This window comes from Micromesistius poutassou (assembly GCF_964030765.1).
Source record: "Micromesistius poutassou genome assembly, contig: SCAFFOLD_5946, whole genome shotgun sequence".
Classification (NCBI taxonomy): domain Eukaryota; kingdom Metazoa; phylum Chordata; class Actinopteri; order Gadiformes; family Gadidae; genus Micromesistius; species Micromesistius poutassou.
Genome location: NW_028177295.1, coordinates 4465 through 13434, shown reverse-complemented (window position 1 = coordinate 13434; position 8970 = coordinate 4465). Strand labels below are relative to the sequence as shown.

The 8970-nt window shown below is 43.5% G+C and overlaps 2 protein-coding genes across 2 annotated transcripts; one reads left to right on the top strand and one right to left on the bottom strand.

Moving 5' to 3' along the window:
• Positions 1-62: 62 nt before the first annotated feature.
• On the top strand, positions 63-4271 carry LOC311376290 (uncharacterized protein). The gene is made up of 3 exons (XM_084491133.1): positions 63-120; positions 282-369; positions 1267-4271. Exons 2-3 carry the CDS (start codon positions 367-369, stop codon positions 1579-1581), a joined length of 318 nt encoding a protein of 105 aa, XP_084347259.1. The 5' UTR covers positions 63-120; positions 282-366; the 3' UTR covers positions 1582-4271.
• A 146-nt stretch (positions 4272-4417) lies between these two features.
• LOC311376292 (apolipoprotein L2-like) lies at positions 4418-8291 on the bottom strand. Its single transcript, XM_084491134.1, has 3 exons — positions 8120-8291; positions 5975-6472; positions 4418-5525 (listed from the first exon to the last, which is right to left on the bottom strand). Exons 1-3 carry the CDS (start codon positions 8152-8154, stop codon positions 4526-4528), a joined length of 1533 nt encoding a protein of 510 aa, XP_084347260.1. The 5' UTR covers positions 8155-8291; the 3' UTR covers positions 4418-4525.
• Between the last annotated feature and the right edge of the window lie 679 nt (positions 8292-8970).

Below are 8970 nucleotides of genomic sequence, written 5' to 3'. Positions count from 1 at the left end.
ATGCGTCTCTCTCTCCCTCGTTCTAATTGCCTCTGTCTCTTCCTCCGTCTCTCTCGCTCTAGGGAGCTGAATGAAATCAACCGGAAACATATTCAGGACTCTGTCACCTTGATCCGTGGGGTAACTTAACACACGCCCCCTCAATCAGTCATTACATTGTTTAACAAACCTGAATTAATGATGGCACCATAACATTTGTGCCGAGGAGAAGGAAAAGTGTAGCGGTGAATGACATGCATCTCTTTTCTCTCTCTCTGCTTCTGTCTCCACCTCTCCTCCAGCTGGAGAAGGCCCAGGCCCGTCGGCTGGATCTGCTGGTGGTGAGGCAGAGGGAAGTCCTGCCAGCACATAGACGAGGATCAGCCAATGGTGAGCCCGCTCTCATTTACCAATTAACTCACTCAATGAATGAATTCACCCGATTGATCAATTGATTGCTTTTTTCATGAGTGTTTCTGAAGCTATTTGCATCAAATATCTGTGTTTGGACTTCATAACGGAATAATTGCTTGTCGGCCTATTGACTTCATTTTCATCATTTCATAAAAGCATGAAGTTTTATGAAATCACGTCGCTAGTAGATTCTGTTCACATTGCCTGGAGTCAGCCAACAGAACTTTATGTTTCTCTTCTAACCTCCCCCCTCTCCTTCCCTCCCTCCCTCCCTCCCCCTCTCTCCCCTCCCCCTTCCTCCCCCCTCTCCTTCCCTCCCTCCCTCCCTCCCCCCTCTCCTTCCCTCCCTCCCTCCCTCCCTCCCTCTCCTCTCCCCTCTCCTTCCCTCCCTCCCCTCCCTCCCCCCCCCTCCCTCCCCCCCCCCTCCCTCCCCCCTCTCTCCCCCCTCCCCCTCTCTCCCCCCTCTCCTTCCCTCCCTCCCCCTCCCTCCCCCCTCTCTCCCCCTCCCTCCCCCCCCCTCCCTCCCCCCTCTCCTCCCTCCCTCTCTCCCCCCCTCCCTCCCTCCCCCCTCCCTCCCTCCCCCCTCTCTCCTTCCTTCCCTCTCTCCCCCCCTCTCCTCCCCTCGCCCTCTCCCCCCTCCCCCCCCTCCCCCTCCCTCCCCCCTCTCCTTCCCTCCCTCCCTCTCTCCCCCCCCCTCCCTCCCTCTCCCCCTCCCTCTCTCCCCCCCTCCCTCCCTCCCCCCTCTCCTTCCCTCCCTCCCTCCCTCCCTCTCTCCCCCCTCCCCCCCTCTCCTTCCCCCCTCCCTCTCTCCCCCCTCTCCTTCCCTCCCTCCCTCCCCTCCCCTCCCCCCTCCCTCCCTCCCCCCCCCCCCAGCTCCTGTGCAGGCTACAGCGGGAGCGGGAGGAGGAGGTGCAGCGTTTGCCAGACGAGATCCGGCAGTACCTGCAGGCGGAGCTAAAGAGCAAAGGTCTCCGCAGCGACGCCCTCTTCTCGCCGCTGACCAGTAACGGCAGCCCCAGCTCGGGGTCCGCCCGCTCCTCCAACTGCTCCACGCCCAGCTCCCCCCCCTCCACGCCCAACTGCGGCGCGTGGAACCAGAGCCTGGACAACAGCACCACCTCATTGGCCGACTCCCTCTTGGAGTGCACGAGTCACTGCCAATCAGACGGAGGGATGTCTTTCAGTTAATGTTCCAGGAGGAGAAACGATTCACCAAAATGCACATGCTCCACAGGGGTCTATATTGATGATAATAATAATGATAATAATAATGATAATAATAATAATAATAATAATAATTCATTTTTCTGATAGGGTGTATTTACTTTTGCTTATTTTACTTTTTTTTTCATTGAGAGGCTGTTTAGTCGGGCATCTTGTTGGACCACTCTGCGAGTCTTAACCGATCCTCCCTAAGGACCCCTCTCCAAGACAACTAGGATTAGTTTGTTTTAATATTTAATTTTTAAAATTTTATGTTTTTATTATATTTTTTCGTTCGCCCCAACCCTGAGTTTGTAGCACACCTCTCTGTCTCTCCCTTACACACACACACACACACACACACACACACACACACACACACACACACACACACACACACACACACACACACACACACACACACACACACACACACACACACACACAAAGCTTTTTAATTGTACAAAGCTTGTTAAGGAGAGCCCAACTGGACCCATCTGTTTGTAGATGATGGTGTTATTATAATTTCGCTCATCAGCTCTAGGAAGGGAAAATATCTGCTTCGATTTAAAACGTTTTAGAAATTATTTTTGTTTAGTATAAATGCTTTTACTGCAACTGCGCAAGTGGCCACCAAGGGGCGGTGTAGTACAAATCTTCTATTCAAAATCTCACACACTAATAACGAGCACTATTTTAGAGAGAAACGGAGGTTTGCCTGTTTTTGTTGTGACTTTTAACAAAGTCCTTTTAAACGGGCGTGTGTGTGTGTGTGCTTCTCCTCGGCTAGGACCCCTGCACAAACCAAAGCTGACGAACCCAAATTATATGTTTTGTAATTGTTTTGTTGATAATTTATTTTTATTTTTCAAATTCTTTAACCCTACCCAAAGTCTGGCTTTCTATGTTGTCTTTGTTTGCTCAGTGATTGAATGAATGATTTACTGTGTGTGTATGTGTGTGTGTGTGTGTGTGTGTGTGTGTGTGTGTGTGTGTATGATGATGATGGCCAGAGACAAACGCTGCTTTCTGTAAAGCTTTAAAGATTGCATTGACCTTTTCTTTAGTGTTTTATTTTTAAGCTCCAAGACTGTAAATATTCTCTACTATGTTGGACTTTCCGGGGGTTGTTCATAAGGGGGAAGGATAATAATTTATGTGTCTCGATACTGAGTTTAAAAAGTTTCATGTGAATATATCTTTTTTTTTTTTTTTTTTTTTTACTACTGACCACAAGTGCTCAAGAGAGAGGGAGAGAGGGAGAGAGGGAGAGAGGGAGAGAGCGAGAGAGGGAGAGAGTGAGAGAGCGAGAGAGAGAAAGGGAGAGCGGGAGAAAGGTGGACGGACGATAGGGTATGGACGACCGATTAAGGAAGGAGGGGAACCGTTCCTCTCTTCTCTCTACAAGCACTAGCTGTCTGTCTGACTGTTTCCCGCCCTGTGCTTGTAGACCAGCTTTGTCATTTCTTTCAATTGCTATTCCCTTGTTTTCTCCTTTTGTTGGTCATTGTAACGAGCTACTGTCATTAAATAGTTATTAAGTCCTCCATTTTGAAGAGGTCTTCCTCCTCCTGCCTCTCGTCATTACCCATAATCCCTCACGGCCCAAACAATCACTTTGATTGGGTCATCACGTCAGTGTAATGCCGGCCAATGCCCATCCTTTAATATCGATTCCAAACACATTTTAAGATTGCTTTTGTGGAGAAAATATTTAGAAGGTAAAATCCCTGCTGTAACAAAGCCCTGGCATTTAATCATTTAATCAACGGCCCAAAAAATCAACCCAAAGCTAATTTAAAACCAAATCGTTTTCCATGCTAGCCAGTTATAAAACAGACCAGATTGAAACTACACAGACATTCGTGAATACATGTATTTTCACGTCCATAATTGAAGTAATTCAAGTGTTTCTTGTTTGCTATCTCATTCCTCGTGTTCCAGACCGACCAAGCTGAAATAAGTTGACTTTGTTGCGGTGGATTTTCATCGTCCGATGCACTTGGTGGTCTCATTCTGAGGCCACCACAACCGGACGACAACGCTGTCAATAAACACATACTTTTTCCCCGCCGTCTTTTCTTTGCGTTTTGTTATTTAATGTACAACATCCGTCTTTCAAAAACGGCTATATGTTCATGTTAATGCACTTTTGTCGTGCTCTGCTTTTAAAATGTCCTTTTTCTTTCAAATGAACATGAATCATACCAACCACTTTCCAACAAGATTTCTGCGGTCTTATTTTTAAATGTCAATGTGCTTTTATCTCAATGTATTTTGGGTCTGATTATGGGATTTCTGAATAGAAACAAACAGTATTTTTTTTGTTAAATGTAGATACAATAGATGGTCTTCAATTGAGTTGGTTCCATAGTCTAGCCTATGACCTCAGTCTGCAACCAAAACAAAAGCAAAGTTTGACAGTCTGAAACTATCCCACTCAAACCAGAGTTCAGTTTGACCTCGGATAAAGCACTTTCTCAAATGTATGAAAGCTCAAATGGTATGAGTTCCAATTTCTCCAGAGCCCACACAGTTAGAACAAATGGTAGGCTAATGTGCACAATCGACATCAAAAGAAAGAAAACCAGAAAATATCAGCCAAAAACAGGCCTTTAAGGTTAGCAATGTCATCGTGTTCTGTTAGGCTGTCATTTGTATTTCTGAGTTTGATTTAGTTTGCAGTATATTTGACAAATTATTTCAATAGTTCCTGACATGAACCTGACATGAGGTCTTGGCAGGGGGGCATGGGACGACAGTACGTGTGAAGAATCCCAATACGTAAATGGATTCTACGAAACAAGAACAGGAAAATACATACATTTAAACTATTTATTGTTATAGTATATCAACACAAACACACTACCCAAGTGTTCTTAATGTTTGGGAACAAGCCCAGTGTTCAAACAAAACACAACTGTGCATCTCAGAAGAAGAAGTAGCTTATTAATTTCAAAATTAATATAGTAAATAAAACGTTTAATAATTGTTGAACAATGTTGGATTGTGGAAAAATCCAATCCTGCTTCTGAAGAACCTTTTTCCCACTCTCTAATTTCTGCCTGCCAGTACCCACAGACTCATGGATTCTTGTCCAACAGTCCACTTCTGAGCGCAGAAGTGCCGCCCTGGCTCTGATGAACTCTGAGAATTCACTCTGTTCCCCTTTGGCCAAACTGCTGGTCTCTTTACAGATGGTGTAGATGTCCATACCAATGAAAAGGACATTCAACCCAATACCAGCAGACACCTTGGTCGCGCCCCAGGCTCCCTGTGCTGCTTGTTCTGCTATTCCTGCAATTCTTGCAGCCTTTCCAACTTTATAAATCGTACGAACACCAGAGCCAATTCCACCAACTGCAGCAGCCACTTTAGCGGCCCCTTTAGCCCTATCCCAACGATCCTCTCCTAATTTCTCTTCCCTCTGGTTGATGACCTTATCCAGGTACCCCTGGATTGTATTCACATCCTGCATGAAGCTCTCAAGGCCTTCACTGGCTTTCTTCTGCTGTGCTCCATTGACTGCCATCTCTTTTGCTGTGGAGACCGCACGGGCTACTCCACTGGTAACCCCCAGACCCAAACCCCCGACGGTCAGAGCCAGAGACCCCCCAGCTGTCACCGGGGCTAGAAACAGACCTGCAAGGCCCATGACCCCACTAACGGCCCCCACTGCGCTCCCAGCCACTTTAGAGATCTCGGAGGCCTTCTTCATCTGGTCCAGCTGGACGGCACATTCCTTCATGTCATCAAGGAACTGGAGCATTCTGGGACGACACTCGCTGAACTGGTCGACAAAACCAGACACCGACTTCTCCTGGAATAAGAACGTCAGTCTGAAGTCCTTGTCGTTCCTGGACAAAGTGGACCAGATATGAATAAAAATTATATGAATAATTCTGTCCTTAAACAAACAACATTGTTTTCTGTGTGTAATGTTTGCCATATCTTGATGGACTCTTTTTTAGCAAGTCAGCGAGTTGATATTAACTTTCACAACAAAGCAAACAATGCTTTTGCTCCTCCCTCCGCAGACCACCTGGTCTGGTCTTATCTCAATCCATTTGGCTGATCTGCACCTCAAATACCATGTCAATGAGTCAAAGAGTCAAAGAGTCAATGATAAAAACATTGAAAGTCATCATTTTCCATCTCCAGATCCTGTGTGGCGCTCACCTGATATCAGAAAGCTGGTCGACGTGAGAACTTATATTTCGCATGACATCCGATGTTGAATCCTTCAACTGAACCAGTGGTGGTTTACCTCGTCCGTCCTCAAAGCCCACAGAGCTGTGAATGACATGGTTTACTATCAAATGATGCTGTTATTAACTCGAGGAAGACATTTCTATAAATCATTGTTGAACCAGCCTACCTTGGTTCCATGATCTTACAGATTGTCTTAATGGTGTTTATGTATGCTTCTAACTCAGCCTCAAAGACGGCCACGTTGTGGAGGCTGGGCTGGAAGAAGACCTCAGCATCTCTCTTGAAGCGCAGGAGGAGAGGACAGGCCCGCCGTGCAGCTGAGATGATGTCCTTCACGCTCTCCAGGCTGATCCCCAGAGACAGCTGCACCACCTCTCCTCCGCCCGTGAACACCTGCAGAGAAGTTACAGCCAGCTTCTCCACAGCATCCAGGAAGTTGGTGAGCTTCTTCACTCCTTTCCGAGTGGACTTCAGCACAGTAGCCAGCTCCTTCTGCTGTACATCTTTATTTTTAAGCTTTGGGATTTCCTTCAGTGTAGATAATTCTGCGTTCCTCTCTCGCCTCCAGTCACTCGCTGTCTGTCTACCACTGAAGTTGAGTACTGCCTTAATGTATAGAAGTGTCTCAGAGACATATCGCTGCAGAGACCCTAATGCTTCAGCCCTGGGGAAAATAAAGACAAATGATTCAGTCATTTAGTATCACAATTCAAATGTATATGCCAAGGCCGTGCTTTGCTGTATGATTAAGATAATAGTTTCATTAAAAGGTTATTAAAGGACCATCCTGTATGGGTGATTAAACCTTTGTAACCAATATCATTTGTCAGGATGACTTCGTCATACCGAGAATTTACAGGGAGCGATATCTTGTTATTGTTAACATTCATGGTAAGAGCGTGCTCACGCTTAATGCTATTGGACGGAATAGGTACAGAGTAATGGTTACAAGTCTTATTGGTTATGGAGGAGAGACGGTCACCATGGCTACCATCACTCAGAAATAGATTAGTTGGGCCTAAGTAACTCTCCCTATTTGTTTTGCCTTAAGTTACTTAAATATTGTTCAGAAGCTCACACATAGTTTATTAACGTGTATACCAAATATGTAAAAAGTAGAAAGAAAGAAAACACAATTGCAATAGGCCTACGATAAATACATGTTAGTGCCTTTCCACACACTTAGAGATATCGCGACCAAAAGAAGCGAAGCGTGGAAATCTTCTGTGAGGGACCATGAGGGACGATGCATGGAACTCTACCGTGTACCTTATACAGGCAGTGGAGAGACTTCTCCACAGGGGGGCGCCCATGCTGCTTTAATTAACACCAAGTACTGATGCAGTAGGCGGGCTTATGTGGTGAGATGACTGGAAAGGCTTTAGACATATTTCCGTCTTCCGAATAATACATTTGTGTTGATGTTGTACTATATGTGCTGCAGGGGGAGGTCTGTTGGTATCTAAGCCCACCAGTACCATTGTGCTTCAGTTCATGTTCTTGAATCTCATTTCAGTTTGTCCCCTAAGAAATACTGTTCATATTGTTGTCAAAAAGATGCTTTCGTTTCCACTGCGCAGATTCAGCCTATTGATTTGAAGTGTTTTTTCCTTCTAAAATACTCAATAAAATGAATAAATTGGATTGGATTTCCTTATTTATTGACTAATAGATGAAAAACACTTGTTTGGTGGGCCAAACACTTTATTTTTTGTTTGGTTAACTGGTAGTAAATAATTATCTGAATTCAAAACAATTGTTCCTTTAAACATTCTCCATCTCTCCAAGCACTTTTTAATGATTGCACTACTGGTTAGATGTTAAACTGCATTTTGTTGTACTGGTTGTCCTTACTTGTGCAATGACAATAAAGATTAATCTGAATCTGATAAGGGTCTTGATGGTCGATGGTTTCATGTTTCTCTATTGTAGAAGGTCAGGTTATAGCTGTTCAGTATCACTTGGTAAAAAATATCTTGTTACATATTTATTTTTAAAGAATTGTATGTAAATTATTCATATTTTGGTGCCCAATTAAGATTAGTTTAAAACTTAGAATAATACGAAATACCTGTTGGTCCAAGTTATAAATAAAATAATTGAACAAAGCAAACATTTCTGTGGAAGCAAGACTTTGCGTGTCAACTTTGTGTTGAATTGAGAAAGATGAGAGGTAAGATTAGCATAACTCAATTAAGTAGTAAATAATTATTATTCAAAACAATTAAACATTCCTGTCTTCGTAGACAATGCAATATCCTTAAAAGTAGGTTACGGGATAAAATGAACTAGAAATAAGATGAAAAGTTACCTTAGTGCGGCCAAGGTTTCTCTCTGGCTTGCCATTTTAAAGAGCCAGTGATTCCACTGTTTCAGAACTAATTCAACACGTATGTTTTCAAGTTAGCTTTTGTTTTCTGGACATAAAAGACTTGCTGTCTCTACCATGCATTCCTTCAAAAACTGCCCTTCAGCAAAAGGCTTGTTTGCCTTTATTAGTTTGTATGCCAGTAGATAATTGGCTTACATGCTGAGGCCTTGAATTGTGGATTGACAAACAAAAATGTTTTAATGATTACCTTCCCCGAATCTGTGACATGTTGGTCCAAGTTATAAATAAAATAATTGAACAAAGCAAACATTTCTGTGGAAGCAAGACTTTGTGTGTCAACTTTGTGTTGAATTGAGAAAGATGAGAGGTAAGATTAGCATAACTCAATTAAGTAGTAAATAATTATCTGTTATTATTCAAAACAATTGTTTCTTTAAACATTCCTGTCTTTGTAGACAATGCAATATCCTTAAAAGTAGGTTACGGGATAAAATGAACTAGAAATAAGATGAAAAGTTACCTTAGTGCGGCCAAGGTTTTTCTCTGGCTTGCCATTTTAAAGAGCCAGTCAGTGCATGACTTTACATGACACTCAAGAAAGTCAAATTATTGGCTTAGTCCAACTATGATTGGATTAGTAGTAGTAGTAGTAGTTTTAGTAGTAGTTTTAGTAGTAGTAGGTTTTTTTTATCCCAAGAGGAAAATTGGTTTGCAGACAGGTAACAGGTAAAAGCACATAAGAAATACATTAAAACATCAACAGTGACCAATACACATAGGACACACAGGCAACAACAGTCAAGTCTGGGATTCAGTATTGTGCAAATTTA

Coding starts and splice junctions, on each gene's coding strand:
- LOC311376292 (XM_084491134.1), bottom strand. CDS start 8,154: ATGGCAAGCCAGAGAGAAACCTTGGCCGCACTAAG. Junction 6,473..8,119: donor GAAACCTTGGCCGCACTAAG/GTAACTTTTCAT, acceptor TATTTTCCCCAG/GGCTGAAGCATTAGGGTCTC. Junction 5,526..5,974: donor TGTAAGATCATGGAACCAAG/GTAGGCTGGTTC, acceptor CATTACACACAG/AAAACAATGTTGTTTGTTTA.